Consider the following 20,106-nt stretch of genomic DNA (forward strand, 5'->3'; position numbering starts at 1 on the left):
TAACGATTTTGGAAATTTTTGTACTTAAATGGTCATGAGACAATCGTGGAAATTACTAAACAAAGGTGAAAAACTGTATTTTCCCTTAGAAATTCTATATGTCCTCCTGACCTCATTTTTCTTTTATTTCTCTTTGTAGGAAGAAGAGACAGGATTAAGGAGGGAGCGATGTGAATATTGAAATTTTTGGAAAGAGGAGAATGTTGGTGTTTCCACCATTTATTAAAGCAAATTTTGCCAAATAAGCTTTCTTTAGTTCTTAAAGAAAATTCAGCTTTGCTAAATTATAAGTTCTATCAATTACAGAATATATAAATATTTAAAAGTGTATTAAGGCCAACAAAATAAAGTTGAGAACTTAAGGAAACATTTAAATATAACATAGTTGGTTCGTTTAATTCAAAATGTATTTTTGTCACATTAAAAAATGCATAGTTATTAAAAATCAGGAAACAGATGTCTTAAATGAGAGAGAGAAAAAAGTATCCTTGATTATATTCATGATTTGACTAAAAGTTACAGAGCAAATGAGAAGCTCATCAACTCCATTTATGTATAAGCATAACAAGATCATTAAAAATCTTCAATGAATGGTGGCCAAAAGTTCATCTATTATATTAAATTATTCAATAGTGATTATTTGTCAGGTAAATGATACTGGAAAAAATGATGTTTAAGGTAACTTCTAAGTACCATTTCTGAATGCAAAAGGTTATACCATCAGTGGAAATTTCTGGGAATTACTTTTCTGGTTACATAAAGGAAAAAATTAAAGGAGCTAAGCATTGACAACATGGAAATATTTGTTACTTTTAAGTTTTTCTATATGAAGATGAGAAATATAACAGAAAAAAAGAATGGTTATTATATGTAGTTAAATCCCCAAACGTAAGCCATCCAAAAAAAAACAAACAAACAAACAAATACTACTACTTTTTAAAGCAGTATTATTGAAAATGTATACAATTTATAGTTAAAAGTCATAACAAAATCACAAGAGTTTTTCAATTAAGTCTAATTTCAAGAGAATAAAATATTGAATCACAAAATTCAACAACTTTATCATAAGACATTTGCTGAAGTTTCTTTTATGATACCATTGAGATTAGGAGGAGTATATAGTACAAATCAGATTCGACAAGAGATTTAAGAATGGTTTCAGTCTATGGCCATACTACCCTGAACAACCCTATCCCAGCTGATCTCAGAAGCTAAGTAGTGTTAGTACTTGGATGGGAGACCACCTAGGAAGACCAGGTGCTACAGGCGTAAAAAATAAAAAAATAAGAGATTGTAAACTGACAAGATCCTTGTAATCTGCGAGATCAACCAAGGGTTGCCTCGCCTAAAAAATTTTTTTTAAAAAAATTTTAAAAAAAAAAGTATGGTTTCAGGCCCACATACTTTCTTAAGAGTTTTGACAAATTTTACTCACCTAATCTGAAGCCATCTCTTTTTGTTCTATACAATTACTCTACTGCTCTTATTGATATTAAACAAATACAACCTTCCATATCCAGTGAATATATTGCTTGTCCCATACATAAAAATTTATAGAAGAGAACAGATAAAAATAAAGTAGAATTTGACTCATAGAATCACTGATGTAATTACTTGAAAACTAATCTATTTTTTTTTAGGCCTCCAAATGGGCTAATTTAGCACAACTGGTATATGTATCAAACAAAATTAAAATTATATTTTAAAAAATAAATTGAATAGAGGACTTAATCTTAATTTAAAATGAAGTATAAAAAGATAAATACGCTGATACCTAGAAGCACAATACGTGACTTACCTGCGGCTAACTGATTTCTTCTCCACTTCTCCCTCTCCAGCTGATTTAACATTTGCGCTTGGTTCCTTTTTTAACTTTTTCACAATTCTTTCTCTCCTCAGGTTCTTCTCATCACCATCAATATTTTCATCATGCTCTGCACTTTCAAATTCTCCATCCTGTGGAAATTGAAACGGACTATTTGCAGGAGTTCCATTTCCCTTTTCACTTCTAGAGATCCATCTCAAACCCTCCTCGTTACATTCTAGGCCAGTTTTGTTTTCTGTTTTATTTGTTTGAATTAGTAAGGGCCTGAAGAATCTGCTACAGGTGGAAATACCCCTGGGGTCTGCTCTAGGTGAACTAAGTAAGTATATGACACTCCAGTAAGAGTTATTTGCTCAATTCACACCTAGCCCCTCTGTGCTGCATAGACTGGACTCCCTCTGCATCACCTCATATATTGTGTAAACTTATATTCCCATTCTTTCCAATGGGAAATGTGGCTTCTGGAAGCAGCTGGCCAGCATACTAACCTCGACCAAGGATTAATTCAAAATAGGTTAGAGCCCATACACTACCCTTAGATGACATTGCCCCCTTGAAAACCATAAGAACATGTTTATACTTTTACATCAAGCTTTGATCTTACCTTCTATGTCCATATTATTGTTACATGGATGTCTACAAGTACTCTGGATCTCAAAATGTAGAATATTAACCACAATTTTTCATTTTTATCCCCAAATCAAGCCTACTCTTTCACTTGTACCCATTTAACGAATTGCCAAACAGAAATCTGGCAGCTATCCTAGATTCCTCTTTCACCCTCATCTCATAGTATGGAAATCAGTCACCTCTCAGACCTCTTTTAAATCTATCTCTTTCCCATCTCACAGCTGTGGTGTTATGTCAAACTATCCTCTTGTCATAGCTTCCCGATGGGTCTCCTTAACTCCAATTTGTTTCTTCTAATTTGTCCTCTATAATACTGCCAACCATGATCTTCCTAAATTGCAAAGTTGATCATAGCACTCTTTTTTTTAACCAATACCCTTTTACTGTTCCTTATTACTTTTAGGATGAAAATCAAACTCCTCACAGGGCCCGTGCCGCTAACATTTGGCTTCCCCCTCCCATTCCAGCCTCATCCCACTCTTACTCCTGTCTCACTGCACTCTGGTCACACTGGTCTGCGTTTGGCTCCTGGACACAACAAACTCTCCACTGCTTCAAAGCCTTTTGCACATGTAGCTCTCTCTACCTTTAACACTCTTCCTCCCTGCTCTTCACATAAAGCCGGTTCCTTCTCAAACTTTAATCTCAGCTTGTACTCCCTAAGTAAGATATAATCTCTCCTTGTTACCATGCTTTAGCATACGCTGTTCTAAGACCTAGAGGAATCCTGCCCCTCACCACATTCTTTTTTGATCTAACTAACTTCTAATTCTCCTATAAGACACAACACAATCATCTCTTCCAGGAAGATTTTCTTGAACAGGTTACATATTTATCCTTTCTTTACTATACACAGTTAGTAATAACCCTCTCTTTTGAGTATGGTAATAGATGAAGCTGTGTTCATGCACAGAAAGTTATGTACTTCCTAATGAATTATACAATACACAGATCGATGGGTTTTTACATAAGAGTGGCAAATGGATGACTTGAAAACTTGATCTCTTATACATAAAGAAAACTCTGCCTTCTGGTTTAACAGCTTCAATAGCTAGTACAACTAATAAAGAAAAATCACTATGGTCATGAAAGAGAATCTTCTGAAATGTGTATATAAAGAAGGAATACTACTACCAAGGACTGACCCAAGCATTTCCTATACATCATGGAGCATGACCATTCATCAACATTGAGACTTTTAACATAAAATAAAATCAATGACATCTGAGTTTTGAGTATTCAAGTAATGTTATATCAGAGGAAGAAAAAACAGGCTAGAAATTCATCTTTAAGATTCCATTTTGTAGAGAAACACACACATATAAACATATAGTTGTAAGAAAATATAACATTATCAAAATAAATGATTTATTTTTCAAATCTTCCAAATTTTTTCAAAATTTTATATGTATAATTATAAGAGTAATACATATTACCTTTTAGGAAAAATGTAATAATTTTGTATAAAATTTTGAATTTTCTATAAATTGTTCAAACTATATACTAAAATACTCACATCATCTGAGTCTCCTTTTTCGCTATAAAAAATAAGAAAAACAAGTAAATTTTTGCTTCAGAAAAAAACTAATAAAATTATTCAATAATCCAAAAATTTAGACTGTTTTGTTTAATATTTCAGAAACTTATTTCAACATAGAAATTTCAGAATGTCATTCTAGAACACATAGAAACATTCTAAAAAGGAGCCATTTTATAAATAGAATAAGAGGTATACTCCATTAGCACATACGTGAAATCAATTGAATTAAAAGAAAAAATGCAAACGATTATCAACAATGCTATTTTTATGAACTAAGAGCTGCAGAAAACAATTTCTTTCATTAGCTTGATGTATTCTGGCTGAAGATACCAAATCTTTCAAAGACAAAGATATTAAGAAAAGATTGTTTCGAAATAGAATTTTTGAAAATGAGCTAAACTCAGAATAATAGTATTTTAGTCCCCTTTTGAGAAGACACTGGCTCAATACATCATGTGGAATTATATGCAACAGTAAGACATCTTCCCTTCTCAAAAAGAAGCAACAAAGATAGTAAGATAATTTTCTATTAGATTCTGAAATATATAATAAATAATATTCAGGGGATTGGTCCAAAATGTGGCAACTTCTTCACAAAACACTTTAACTCTGATTTCTTTACCCATGATACCGAGTGAGACTAAAATGCTTCAAGGAAGAAGTTAGCAAAGCAAATTTGAATTAAACACTAAGTTGTTAAAGCAGACAGTTTCCTAGTATTCAAAGTATTCCCAAACTTAAAAGTTTAACAATTAATTTTAAACTTAATTAGTTCAACAGAGGTAGATAGCAGAAGAGTGAAGGTGACTACAGTACTTCTCCCCATTATGCTGGAAGCTCTACTCTCCGTTATCAAGATGCTTTAGTTTTTTGGCTGGGGTGGAAAATTCTGACTTATGAGAACTGACTGTTTACTCACAAGGAAGCAAGAAAATGATCTGAACCAGAAAATAAAAACTTAGGATCACAATACACCATGTTACCTTTCAACAACTGGGACAGAACTGAGATGTGGATCATCCTTAAGTAAGTCATGACTACTCTTGCTTTTTCCTTTCATGCTCTAGAAAGGAAAGCATAATATAATCATGAGTGGAGAGGAAAAAAGGACAAGTTAACAAATTTACATAAAATCTAGTACTAATATAACATGGTTAGCAAAAGAAATGTGTTCATGAAACTTTCACTATAAAGTTTTATAACTAAAAATTTTACTCTCTCACTGACTGAAAATATTTTAGAAACATCTTTTCTTTCAAAAATGGATATAGCCCTAAAAATAAGTTTATTGATTACTATTTCCTAACTCTAAATACTCGTTATGATTTACATACAATTAACCTATTTAATTTTTGACCCATATATAAAAACTTAGAAGATAAATCACAGAAGTAATTTGAAATAAATGCAAACTATTATTCTTCAAATATACTGTTTATACTTCACAGAATCACTTTAAAAATGTACTCAAGCAACCACCTAACTGTGTCTATGAGGTACCACTTAACAAACAGAAAAGATATATGTAGAAGACCCTCTCAATTATGACAACATTCACTGATGACTAAATATTTATTAAACGCTTTAATTTCAAAGTTCAAATTCTAAAATTTATACTGTAATAGAGAAACAAGACATAGAAAAATATAAAAATTAGAACCATAAAATAACTACCATTGCTACTATTATTCCAATTTATTATATATATATTTTGTGCCGGGCACTGAGTTATAATACAGTATTCCTAACTCTCACCTCCTCCCCTCTCCAGATGAAAGTATATTTATAGATAGAAAATAGAGAGATTAAGTAATGTACTAGAGGTCACAATGCTCATCAGTGATAGGGATCTAGGATTTAAATCTGGGTCTATCTCACAATAATATACCAAAAATCCAAATGTATCCTTCCCTCCTACCCCCTGCCAAGAGTCCCCTATGGACCCAGAACACTGGCCTGGTTGCAGAGATGCAGACTATCCTACAGACTTCTGTACCACAGGGTGGGAAAACTTCAAATTTATACCTTGTATCTTGAGATAGGAAGCTTCTCACCAACCCCACCCCTAACCAATCAACTGAGGGTGAACAGCAAGAGGTTAGAGATGAGCAAGAAAGAATAATTTCTATTTTTTTTGAAGAAAAATTTTGTTTTGAAAAATTCATTACAAAGTGTGTTAACTGAAATTTTTAAATGTCAGCTACAGAGAGGTAAGAATACCTCTTTCCCACGGTTTAACAATTTTTGAGAACATCTTTCTAAATTTGACAGGTTTTACTTTGAGGTAAAAGTATACCTTCTGAAACATATTTCCATAATGAAAATAATAAATTTTTAAATTTCTGTATTAACATGGAGTTCACATTTTAAAAACCTAATCAAGTAAAACATGCTTATAGTCTAATTTCCTGAGACAAAACAAAATCCTTTCCCAGTTAGCCTTAAGATGCTATTTACCTGTAGTTTTAAAAAGTCATAGAATCTGAATTATGCAATTAATCAATATTTCTAATTCCATAACCTTATATTAACCAACAAATGATGAAAAGGCAAAATATCAACTAATTACTTAACAATTTGTTCAACATGAAAACTGAACAATTACTGTTCAAAAAACAGGTGTTGTATTAGAAAGAATACAAGACAAGAAGAAAGATGGTAGTTGGACCAAATAAGTTTCAAAACCCAATATTCAGTAATTCTATGGGTTTTAGTTCAAAACTTGTACCATTTAAGGAAGTAGAATGACCTCATTAGACCACATCTACAAAATGGGGGGAAAAAATTTCAGACTTGCCTATTTCACAAGAGAATTAAATGAAATATGTTCAAAAGTATATAAGTAAACACAAAAGGAGACCTAAAATAGAATAAAACTTGAACATCTTTTGTTCATGCTTTTCTTCCCTAAAATTTCTTCCTTCTATATCTTTAGCCATCAATGTTTACCTACATCTACTCTAATAAATATTCCCCTATTAATTCTTCCCATGTGGCTCCCTTCTAGAGTCACAATCACAAATCACAATCACAGCTAGAGGTAGCCTCAGACCGTTTAGTTCATTCTCTTAATGAACAACAGATCAGAAAATGAGAGTGATACTAATAAATAACAGGAAGAAGATTAGAATTCAGATCTCTAGGTTCTTGGTCCATCAATGAACTATACTATTTCATTTATTTGTAAAAGTTAGTTTACAATTGTTAGTATAATTAACATTTTGAAAAATGGGTTCTTGTTTATTTCCTAAACTTAAAATAGCTTAAAGGGAAACAAAACTTGTCTTATACTAATTTAAAATAAGAATTAATAGAAAGAAACTGTGAATTAATCTAAATGATCATTACTATTTCAAATTTTAATTAACTTTTTAAATTAAATTAGCATAGAAATATGTGATCGAAAGCAATTTTTTAGATGTCCCTTCCAACTATAGTAGACTTTGCATCCTGCAGGCAGACAAAACAAATCGTGGAAGAACTGGAGAAATCCAGAGATAGTCACAAAAAGGATAAAAATGAATTCGTATATTTCTTTTCAATGACTGTTCTTTCTGAATGACCTATTTTAAGGTTCTTATTTATACCAAAAGGTAGCAATAACTTTAGAAGAAAAACAAATACCTAATATATTTTAAAACGATTTTTTAGAAATTACAGAAAAGCAGCTGGCTAAAGGGTCTAGATCCTGACCAAAATATTAAATGTATTTGGTGAATTCAGTACTAGGAGTTCCAAAGTAAATTAAAACTGTTTGTAAGCAAATCTGAAAATGAACATCAAAGGGAAGATGGGAAAATTACACTATCTCTAGCACTTCATTCACAAGAGCAAAGAGGCAATGAAACAGTGGGATTAAATAGAGTACAAGCAGAATGAGACACAGAGAGAGAGAGAGAGAGAGAGAGAGAGAGAGAGAGAGAGAGAGAGAGAGAGAGAGAGAGAGAGAGAGAGAGAGAGAAAGGGGAAGGAAGGAAGGAAGGAACGAAGGAAGGAAGGAAGGAAGGAAGGAAGGAAGGAAGGAAGGAGGGAGGGAGGGAGGGAGGGAGGGAAGGAAGGAAGGAAGGAAGGAAGGAGAAAGAAAAGAAAGGAAAGGAAGAGAGTCACATAGTGGTACAGAGGAAGAAAATAGGTCAAGAAGTTGGAAGGTCTGGGTCTAAATCTCTAACGAGCTGTGAGTGATAGCTAATTCTATGCTATCATGTCCGGTTGCTTGGTCAAACACCAGTTTATAAGTTGCTACAAAGTATTTTTTAGCTATGATTAACACTTAAACCGGTAGACTTTGAGTAAGGCACATTATCCACCAAAATGTTAGTGGGCCTCATCTAATCAGTTGAAGACATTAAGAGCTAAGACTGCTATTTCCCAACAGGAAGCAATTAAACCTCAAGACTGCAACACAGAAACCCTGTCTGAGTTCCCAGCCTGCAGATTTTTAACTCAAGACCATGACATCAACTCTTTTTTGAGTCTCTAGCTTGTTGGTCTACTCTGAACATTTTAGACTAGCCAGCCCCCACAAACATATGACACAATTTCTAAAAGATCTATCAGTCTAAAATGCGCTCTCTCTCTTTCTCTCTCTCTCTCTATACACACACACACACACACACACACACACACACATATTTTTCTGTTTTGCTGAAGAACCCAATTACATTCTGTGACCTTTAGCAGATCATAAAAACTTAATAGCTTTAAAAAAGATCTTACAGGCAACTTAATCTAGTCTCCCACCCAATGCAGGAATCTCTCTGACATCACTGCTGACTAGTCAATCAGTATTGACTGGGAGTTTATAACATCCCAACCCCCACCCACCCCGCCCCCAACACATACATAAAAAGCACTTTTTAAATGTCTTCCATTATTGACAATTCTCTAATTGAAGAAAAAAAAAAATCCAAACCATTAAACCAAACCTAGTTCTACCATCTGGAACTAAAAATGAACCACAAACAATTCCCATTATTAGGTATACTACATAGAGTCTAGTTTAGATACAAAAAGATTGGCAGACAAAATAATGGCCCCCTAAAGATGTTCACATTCTAATCCTCAAAACCTGTAAATGTTATTTTACATGACAAAAGGTACTTTGCAGATAAATTACGGAATTTGAGATGTGGAGCTTATCCTATATTATCAGGGAGGCTCCAATGTAATCACACAAGTAAAAGAGGAAAGCAAAAGAGTCAGTTTCAGAATGATGAAGTATGAGAAAGACTCGACCAGCTGTTGGTGGCTTTGAAGATGGGGAAAGGGTCTCCAAGCCAAGGAATACAAGTAGTCTCCAGAAGCTCAAAAACGTAAGGTAACATTCTCCCTAGAGCCTCTAGAAGGAAGGCAGCTCTATGAATACTTCAATACCCACCCCAGTGAAAGCGGTTTTAGACTTGACTTTCAGAACTGTAAAATATTAAATTCGTTTTGCTTCAAGCCACTAAAATTATGGTAATTTGTTACTATACGAATTAATACAATCATATTAACATTTTTTTAATTAAACAACTTGAAAGATAGTAAGTTTAAAGTTTAATGCAATTTAATGGAGCAAAAACATTTTATAAATTAAACTGTTTAACATTTCTGACAACCTCTGCGCAAATGGCCTAGCAGCACTCTCCATGCCATGCCCATCCCCATGCCCCAACTTCTGGAAAACTTTAATTTCATAACATAAACAAGAATAGGACAAAACATTATTATTTTATTTTCAAAAGTGGTATATTTCTCTGTCAACACAAATTTTTCTGGGTGAGAAAAAAAGCCTTTTTATAACTTCAGATTTGAAGTAAAAATGTGAACATATCTTGAAGTGAGAGAAAAACTATGTGTAGCACGATTATGAATGTGGCACAATTAAAACACTATTTTAAAATCTAGCTATTGAGGAACATTTATAATGGACCTACCATTTAACTCACCCCATGAAAACTATTTATCTGATTGTAAGCTTTCACTTGAAAAATATTTTGACATTTGTATTTAAGCTATACACAAAGAGTCACAAGTAAATTTGAAACCAATACAGACATTTGAATGAAACTATTACTTAAGAAAGCAATATGAAGGGCTGGGGGGAATCTTCCAGATAAAAACCTTTGAAATATTCGAAACCTAGGATCAGTTTCACTTAGGTTTTACTTCTCCAAGCCATATCCAGTTCCTCAAGCAGCCCCCATGTCAGACGGTTTTTGGCATCATCCCCACCCTCCTCACGACCCTCCCAGCCTCCGGATGCATCTAGTTTGTCAGTGTCCTTCTTAAATGTGTTCAGAACTGAACAACATGTTGCAAATATGATCTTCCAAAATGCAAAGAATGTTAAATTCCTTATTCTAGAGACCTTACCCTTAATAATTCAACTAGGGCTTACAGGCTATTAAGTACTTATTCAGCTGATTTTATTAAACTGAAGTACAGAATTTACATGCACTCCTATTACATTTCAACCTACTCGTTCAAATAATCAGGCACACACTGATAACAAAGCACTCTTTGGACAGAAGTATCCAGTCAGCTATAAATCCATCTGACAGTGCTATCTCCCAGATCACATTTCCTCATGTTGTCCGCAAGAATGTCATGAGAGACTCTGACAATGTGCTTTCCTGAACTCATAGTATGGCATCCTCCTATCATGCAATCCTATCAAAAAGGAAATGAAGTCAGTCTGGCAAGTCACTTACCCAGAGTCTCAGTTTCCTCATCTATAAAGAAAGGAAGTTGGACTAGATCCCTTTGAGCTATAAAATTCTATTATTCTAAAAGAGATTTTTATCAGGTAATAGAAAGATATTGAACTAAAGAATGAAGGAAAGCTAACCCACGTGGGAGAGGCACCTTTAGTGAATAAATGAGTGGGGTGAAGCAGTGTCTGTAATCCCACACTGATAATCCATAAACCAGAGTGGACTCTATCTTATTTCTCCTTTCACATAAAGTAAAGCCTCAATTCAGACTTCACCAATTATTAACTTGTGATGTTAGACTGCTTCTGGAATAAAGCTTAACACTGTGGAGTCACTGAAAAAAGAAACTTGATAAGGAAGTGAATAATGAAACAATTATTTTCAAGTCCTCTAGAAATATTTAATTTCATGCAACCACTGAAACTGCAAATTGTTCTCAGTCATTGTAAAAGACACTTTACTCTGGCTCTACTTATTACATACATTTAAAAACAGTAAGGTGAAATTTTTAAATATATGTGTATTCTTTTAGTCATCTTTTCTAATACTCAGGCTAGCTTTCCCTTTTCTTACCAAGGTTTCATTTTATCCATAAGGTAAAATGTATTCAAAGGCTGTTCATAGTCTGAAGAACAGTACAAAAGCAAAATTAACAACATACACATCCATTTGATTCTGTCTAGAACTTATCTCATGCCATCTACAGAATTTCTTTTTCCTCTAAGCCAGTAAATTTCAATGAGTTTTTGTTGTTGTTCTATTTTCTCAAGCTAAATATGTGCATGGTTCCTTTATATAAAAAGACAAAACAGCTAAATTCTGTAGCCCAAAGACTGTACACACTGTACCAAGATTGACTCACATGTGGAGAATGGGTTGTACCTGGGTTACAATGTACAGGTGTATACCCATGCTCTCCAAAGATGCTCAAGCTACTATCCAGGATGCCATGGGTGTGCTCAGAAGGGCACTAGGCTGACTGTGCTGAGCTTATGCTTCTTACCCCACAAAGCTGCTGGGAAGTTTCTCACCCGTCCTCTAGACTACTTGAACGTGACGGTGGCAACTTCTGCATAACAGTTATGACCATATAAGAGATTGTTTGATATTATTTAGTTCTCTGAGAAATAAATACAAATTGTAACACAGAATATGTATTTACTTTAAGACATTTGACTTTCAGAAACATTTGCAAGACTGTATGACATATCAAAGTAAGAAATATCCATATCCTTAATTCACAATTCTAAATGATACATATTATTTCCACATTACAAAGAGGAAAATTGAGGCTCAGAGAGACTAAGTTACCCACTATCACAGAGAATCGGTGGAAAGCAAAGAGCTAATTAAGTTTGTATGATCCTAAATTCATGCTATTTCTGCTCCAACACACTGTTCACTCAAAGATGATGACACAAAGTTTATCATCAAGGAGCCAATAGCCTAGAATTCTACACAATAAGTCAGAAAGAAGAGGTTATAATGTTTCAGTAATACACAATGATAACACAGCCATATGTTTATGTAATAAAGCAAAAAGGATGTTTTTGAAAAGAAAATTTAAGTATCACACAAAAGGCAAAGGTTAAATCAGAAAAAAAGAGTAAGCAAAGTGGAGAAGACATTTAGAAAAGATGGTATTTCAGGCGTTCAGAAATAGGATAGAACGCTTTAGGCAGTGAAAAGAACATAAAGAAAGACACACAAAAAGGAAAATATAAGGCATTTATGTAGGATAGCAAATAGTTCAGAACTGCTAACAGTGTTTCCTACATTTCCCTGATAAGAATTCCAGGGAATTCATCAAAATTACAGCTTCCCAAGCTCCCTCCTTTGGAGATTCTGATTCAGTAGGTTTGAGATGGAGCCTAGGAATTCAATTTTTTAAAAAAGTACTGGGAGTGATTTTTATCAGCAGAGAAATTTAAGAAGTATTAGGCTAAAAGACAGAATTGGTGAAGAGGAGTCATGAAAGCAGAGGCTTGAAATAATAGGCCAAAGAATCTGGCCTTATTTCTATAGTCAGCAGAAAGCAATTGTAATATCTTAAGGAGGCTTCAGAATGACTATTCTGATAGTAATGAGTGGAAGGGAAAGAAGAGAAGAAAGATAGACCAGTTTATAGACTATGGTAGCAGTCTAGGCTAGAGATAATAAAGGCCTGAAAAAGGGTAGTAGCAAAGTAAGTTAAGGGGAAAAAATAGATTTGAAATACATCATGGATGAAAAATGGGTAGACAGTGCAACTAACTGATTACATGGAGAAAAAATAAGAAAAAAGTCAAAATTGAATCTAAAATTCTTCTTTAGCCCTTTTCCCCTTTGTAAAAAAAAAAAATGCAGCTTGCTGCCAATGTTAATTTAACATCATGCATAGGAACGCTACGCTTTCTAGGATTTGACATTTTCAGCGATTGAGAATTACTGTATTTTGTAAATGGAAATACCACTAAAAACAGAATGCTGTAAAAAGAATGATGTCATTTGTCAACAAAGACTATCTATATACTAGAGCGATGAGAAAATAATAATAAAAGCAAGATATTTCATGGCAAACTTTGCGGGTAAGGTTAGGACTGTAATCCATGAGTTATCTTAGGGTAAATGAGAAATAGATCAGCGAATACTTATACAAGTGAACAGAAAGAGAAGCCACAGAACAGGAAGAAGTGTGAGAGGGAAAGATAATGAATTAAGCCTTGGCCAGGGCTTAGGTAACCAGTAGGATACTGAAATCGAGAGATGTCCAGTAGGAAGCTGGAGAAAAGAGGAGTAAGCCAGCCTAGAGATTATAGATTTGAGAGTCCGAAATAAACATTTGATAATTTTATCACACAGCATTCCCCATTAAAGAGTCAGATGAGAGAAATATGATGACATAATACTGGGGTTATACTACTCATTTGCTAATGAACTACGGGTTGCAATTTTCTTGGCAAAGAGAAAAGAATTTACTTATCTTTCTACTGTTTGAAGTGTTTCTCAGGTTTAAAAGCAAATATAAAGAATAGGCTAGCATTATCTATGGTAGTATCCTTTCAACCTAAGAGCAAATACAAATTGCTTTTGGAGTATCAAGTTCACTATATTCAGTATAAGTTAAATATATCAATTTTTTATTATGCAATAGTAAGCAGCAAAAGGAAGATAAGCTTTAAACATTTAACACATGCTATTGTCAAAAACAGAAAAAATTCAAACTAATTTCCCAGTGAAGTCAATCTCAAAGTAATTGTGAATAAGACTTACTTGAGACCAGATATTTTATTCAACAAAAAGACTGAAAGAGAAATTCCCCTCTTCTACTCATGCTCACCAAGGCTATTTAGCCTAGAATCCAGGGCCCCATGGGAGTTAGGAAGGGCAGTGGGCCAACTGTACTCAGCTGCCTTCCACCCAGAATGCTGTGCTACCAGTGAAATTTCTCACGTCTTTTAGATGCCTTCAGCTCAAAGTAGGTATCTTCTGCAGCATTCAAAATCATATTAGACACTTAGTTATAAAAACCTATGTTCAAATTTCTGATTCCACCATCTCCTAATTACAGGGTCTTGGATAAACAACTAACTGCTCTGAGTATTGGTTTCTTCATTTATGAAAAAAGGAATAATAATACCCATATCTCATGGTTGTTATAGAGACAAAATAAATATTTAGCACAGGTAGCAGATAAAAAAATAAAGCATTACAATGCATATAAATGCTTCAAAGAACATTGATTACCACTGAAAAGAATTAAGCTCTGCATGGGTGGGAGATGGGTGGCGGGGAGAGGAGAGGTAGTCAGGAGCTGATAGTGAAGCTAAATCTTAAAAGAAAAACAAACAAAAGTTAGCCAAATAAAAGAGAGCATGCACTTAAAGCAAAAGAAAAAATGGGGGTAGGACAACTATGGGGAAGGCATGAAAAGGCCAAGAAACCTGACATCTTTAGAAAACATCAATGAAAGGAAATCCTAACAATTCCTAGATCTAATATTTGTGTTTCTGTCCATTTATAAATATACCCACAGGATCATAACATATACTAAATCTTTCATTTTAATGAGGCACAAATTTGAATCATGAATAATGCAAGACTAGTACATCGACATCTAAAGAAGATGATTTTGTTGGGGTGACAGAGATATTGGTAATGCTGATAAGGAATAAGAAAGTTTTCATATAAAGATGAATTTAATTTTGACATCTAAAGTAGAGATGTTTCCTAAAGGAAACTCATACTGAGTCTATGAGTCCAGAAAAAATATTTGGCCCTGTTTCCTAGTTCAGAATATTAGTATATAGGTGATAATTTAATCAGGATATCAAATAGTTCACTCAAGAATACCAAAATCAGTGAGAAAAATTATGACCAAAATATTTCTTGCACATGCCCATTTTAATTCAGTTTCGGTGTAAGGGGAGTAAGTAGAGTGCTTACCATATGCCTACCAAAACGATGCTCAGTGGTGAGGACAACAGAGCACACGGAAAAAAAAGTAAAGACAAGGGTAACGATAATGTGCTAAATCAATGCCTTTGTTAGTGTTGGTAAGAAATAGGTTATTATATGTTAAGCAACTAAGGCAGTGCTGGGTTACACAGTTTTAATTATTACAATAAAGACTTTGAACCTAATCCTTTAGATCTCAGCACTGACTAATTTTCAAAAAAGGAAGACATATCAGAATCTTTGGGAGTAAAAACCCTTGAGATGATTTCCTTGGAATGTACTTATCAGAATCACTGCTCTAAACAATGACAGGACACTGTAAGTTTTTCAGCAATGAGTATCATGATGAAAGTGATACTGAGGAAAACCACACTTAAAGGCCTATGGGAAGCATTAGCAGGGTAAAAGGCCAGAAGGAAATGTATAGTCCAAAAACATGGATTTTATAGTGAGACAGATGTAGGTTTCAAATCCCAGCTCTAGCTCCTTATTGGTTTTGTAAATTTGAGCAAATTATAACCTATCTATACCTTAATTTCTTCACAGGTAAAATGAGGATAATAGTAATGTCTATCTTAAAGAGCCATGATGAGAATTAATTAAATGAATAAATATATAAATAATATTAAAATGAATAGAAGAGCTTTGGTCTGTCACTGTTATTCTAATAATAATAATTATTTAGCAAACCAATTAAACAAATAGCAATTAAAAGATGAATCATAAAGTTGAATTATTCTTTAACTCTAGTTCTCATTGACTAAAACAAGAATGCCAGGTTAAAAAAAAAAACTACAATTTTAAGAGGGCAAATCATCTCAGAAGTTATAAATATTACTGACCACAAATCGTTTTACAAATTAGTTCAATGACTATTTACTAAATATGTATTCTGTAAATGTATTATGCCATGTACAGCAGGAAATACAAAAAATGAGTAAGATACAGACCCTAATTTCTTTTATAATTCAGAACAAAGGGCAAATTAGAGTTTTACCTGACTAACTCTATTTACTTCCTCCTCTTCTTCCTCAGCTTCCTCTCCAAATGAAAGTAAACTAAAATTTCTAACCAAAAAAAAAGAAAAAAAGAATTAGGAAGAAAAAGTTAAGTAACACTTATAAATATCCTATTTTCAAAAAATAGAACTTACAAGAAGAAATACATTCTATCTAACAATAGTTAATATTACTTAGTATTCAGTAGAAATATACTAAGGATCTGTATTTTCAGCATAATGTTAAAATTTTGGCCTCAGTTCACAGAGGTTTCATATATTAGACTAAACTAATGTCCAAAAATCCATTCTGAGTACTTGTTAAATATACTAAGTCAAGCATGACAGAAATAATTAAGCTTTTTATTTTTATCAAAACTGGTTTGCAAAATGGAGAATTCTGAAAAACTAATAAATATATAGCCCCAAGAGTACTACAAATGGGAAACAATCTAGTGTTTGCCAAAATATGGCTTAATATTTTTAAATGAATAAGTTACACAAAATTGTCAAACAAATACGAGCAATAAACTTAACTAAAAAAATAGCCCACAGAGAGAAAAATACTAAGTCTCTCTTCTTTGAGCCTTCAAACCAAAGATATCCCAAGAAAGATAAGAAGTTATTAAAACTCTCTCAAATATTAGAAAAATAAAAGATTTGACAATAAAAGAGGAATTTTTACATTAAAATCTAGATGTAATCAATGATAAGCACAGCATCCTTAATATAGTGATTTAAAAACAAAAATAAAAACACCCAACTGTTGGGCTTGTTGTCAAGATAAATTATAGTGAAGAAATATTGTATCTGAATATAGTGAGAGTGACTTTTCACCCAGAGATTATTCAAAATATATGAATCGAAAAATAAAAGGGAATCAAATATATAGACTTATGAGAAGTTATTCTGGCACAAGACACCAACTGCTTATTAAAATGTCTACCTACTATCTGACAGTATATAAAAGCAACTTAACATACTTTTATATCGTAGGGTATGTATTGAATACCTACACTATTGGGTGTTTTCAAATTCTCCTTTTCATTTAATCTTCATAACAACTAGGTGTTATATTTATTACAATCTCCATTTTATAAGATGAGGAAACTAAAGTCCTAAAAGATTAATAAACTTTGCTTCTTATTAACTGGGCTAGGCAGGATTATACTCAGAACTGTCTGGATCTAACACTTACTACTTATAAGTATAATAAAATCCCTAATATGGATGCTATAATTCAATAGAAGAATAAGTTGAAATCTAACTCTTTGATATCTATTTTAACAAAACAGACAAATTAATAATGTAAAGAATACTGGACAAAAAATACTGGAACTTAAGTAAAAAAGAAATTTCTATTTTTTTGAAAACTAAACTTAAGAAATATACAAAATACAGAAAAATCTTTATATTTAAAAATATTTATTTAAAAAATTTAAAATATTCAATTAAATAAATTTAAAAAATAAAAATATTTATATTTTTAATAGCACCAAAAGGAGTGAAAGTTATATAAACATGCGGTCATTATATTCTTGATACTTTACTTTGCAAGTTTCTTAATACTAGGCATAAAATAATTGAAAAAAGTAAAAAAAAAAAATTGCTCAATAACTCATTTATATAAATTGCTATAGTAACATATATTAATATAGGTTTTTATACAAACATGAGACAATACTTCTTTAGCTTAAGTTTAAATCATATGCTGTATTTGTGTACAAAAATTAGAAAAAAAAAAAAAACACTCATAAATCAGATATCTCCCTGGTCCACACTGGCCTCCCTCTTGCTAGTAAACAATTTTTACAAAAGAAAATTAGGTGAACTAAATGAATCAGTGTTGCTTTTCAAGCTAAAAAAAAAGAAAATCTTTCTACTAGGATTACTTTGTGCCTTTGGGTTTCAATTTCTTTACTTCCTCTTCTGGTTTCTCTTTTTTTGGCTTTTTTATTTCTCTTGGAATGATGTCATCAAAAGGATTATACAACACCTATGTAAAGAAATATTTTGAAAACATTATTCCATTTTGTAGATGTCATAAAAAATTAAAACCAATATTTAATTGCATTGATGTTAGCGCCTATATTTTTTCCTCATGTAACCATTATAAGTATAGTGATGCACATACTATATAAAGTACTTGCACTTACATGGCTTCACTGGATTCTTCCAATAACCTATGCGCTATTAATTAAAGGATACTTTATTATTATTTTATAAAAGGGAAAAATATTCAAGAAAACTTAATACATAATCAGAGAGACAAAATCTGATGTTTGACTCCAAAGCAAATGCTTTTAAGAATCATCCGCAATGGCTTCCTCAATGAAAGATCCTTCTGAAATTACCTCGGAAGTCACTTCACTGGGTTAAATAAACCTAATCCCTCTAACTTTTCATTATGAGTCAGGCTTTTTATTCATTGGATTATCAGCTAAAGTTTCATCTTTGAATTCAAAACCTTCGATTTAAAAATAATTCTTAATCACAAACTGTGCCCAAATTACAAAGATAAAACCTTAGATGTGATGTTAATTTAGTATAAAGCCTTCATCTGACAGTTTAAAAATACTAATAATCGATTTCTCTTAAGTGACAATTTAAGTACTATCTCTCATAATAATCATGCTCCTACCTCAGAACTTTTTATTTTGTGTGGATTACGTGGTCTTTCTTCATTATCAATGTCTACTTCTGTCAGTCGCAGCATGTTATATATTGTATCCCCTGTAATCTACCAAATAAAAATGAAAATTTAATTGTAAATGATTACATTCATTCTTTGAAATAGGGAACATTTCTGAAAATATTTTTAAAATAATTAAAAGAAAATTTCATATTGTTACATAAGAGCATATGTGTTACATAATGCAAATAAAGCAATTTCATCTTAAGAGGAAAAAGCACAAATGTAGTTCAATCCCTCAATAAAATTTTTGGAAAATGTTCAATATATATTTAATATCACTTTTTATTAAAAATTAAAATATAATGCCAAATAATCTCCAACTGATGGACTTTTCATTCAAACATGCTAAACAAATTTAGAACAAGCAAATAGCAACAACAATGTAGTGCCTTGCAGATATTATCTCATTTAATCTTCACAAACATCCTAAAAGTAGATACTATCATTATCTTTATTCTCCAGATAAGAAAATTGAGGTTCAAAAAAGTTATAGAGCAGTGATGGCCTTTCAGAATTCTAACCACGATGTTATATGTTATCTCTAATGTATAAGTTATATAATATCAACTATAAACAATGGTGCAGAATGTCAACCTAAATCTCATTTCATTATACTTTTATATTTTTAAAATAAAGCAGGAAAAATCTATGAACATCAGACAACCTGTGTCAGACAGCTTAAATGTGCTAATGCTTATTTCTTAACCCATGTTGATAAGTATTTCATGTGCTTAGCATGACTCCATTCATTCAATATTTCTTAAGGAGTTTTAAAATGATACCAATTTTACAGTTGTGCTGTTTGTTTTTTCCCTTTCATCATCACAAAATCCAGTTTTGCCTAGGATACAGGGAAGCTGCTCTTACTAAGCCAGCAGAGGGAGCTGACACATTAGCGATGCCTAACAGGCCTAAGACTAAACATATGGGAGGATATTTATAAGAGAGAAGAGTGAAAAAAGAAAACCTTCTGAATCCCTTTTTAAAGAAAACTGGTGAAAATTCTATGGAAATGACATTACTTGATATGATGTTAAATGTGAGCAGGATTAAATAGTTACTATTCGCAGTAACATTTCAGGTAAAAAGTTTCAATGCAACTATAACTTCTACTTTAAACTTAAGAGAATTTATCACTAACAAAATAAATTTTAAACTACTAAATTTTGTTACCTATGTGTCTTTCTAAAAACATAAGAACAGTACCAGATGAGTGACACAGTGTCTAATATCATTAGTATAATTTTAGCAAAAAAATGTTTAAATCATAACCAATGACTTATT

At 32.4% G+C, this 20,106-nt stretch overlaps 1 protein-coding gene across 1 annotated transcript in view; it reads right to left on the bottom strand.

Annotated features, from left to right (window-relative positions):
- Positions 1-20,106, bottom strand: part of CWC27 (CWC27 spliceosome associated cyclophilin) — a 170,471-nt gene that overhangs the window by 135,211 nt on the left and 15,154 nt on the right. Inside the window, exons 5-10 of the mRNA XM_036226192.1 lie at positions 18,769-18,867; positions 18,020-18,123; positions 16,128-16,197; positions 4,979-5,058; positions 3,972-3,993; positions 1,799-1,956 (exon numbers count right to left, since the gene is read on the bottom strand). Coding sequence (XP_036082085.1) covers positions 1,799-1,956; positions 3,972-3,993; positions 4,979-5,058; positions 16,128-16,197; positions 18,020-18,123; positions 18,769-18,867 — 533 coding nt within the window. The remainder of the gene's footprint in view (positions 1-1,798; positions 1,957-3,971; positions 3,994-4,978; positions 5,059-16,127; positions 16,198-18,019; positions 18,124-18,768; positions 18,868-20,106) is intronic.

The sequence above is a fragment of the Rousettus aegyptiacus genome, unplaced genomic scaffold (genome assembly GCF_014176215.1).
Source record: "Rousettus aegyptiacus isolate mRouAeg1 unplaced genomic scaffold, mRouAeg1.p scaffold_m13_p_8, whole genome shotgun sequence".
Lineage (NCBI taxonomy): Eukaryota > Metazoa > Chordata > Mammalia > Chiroptera > Pteropodidae > Rousettus > Rousettus aegyptiacus.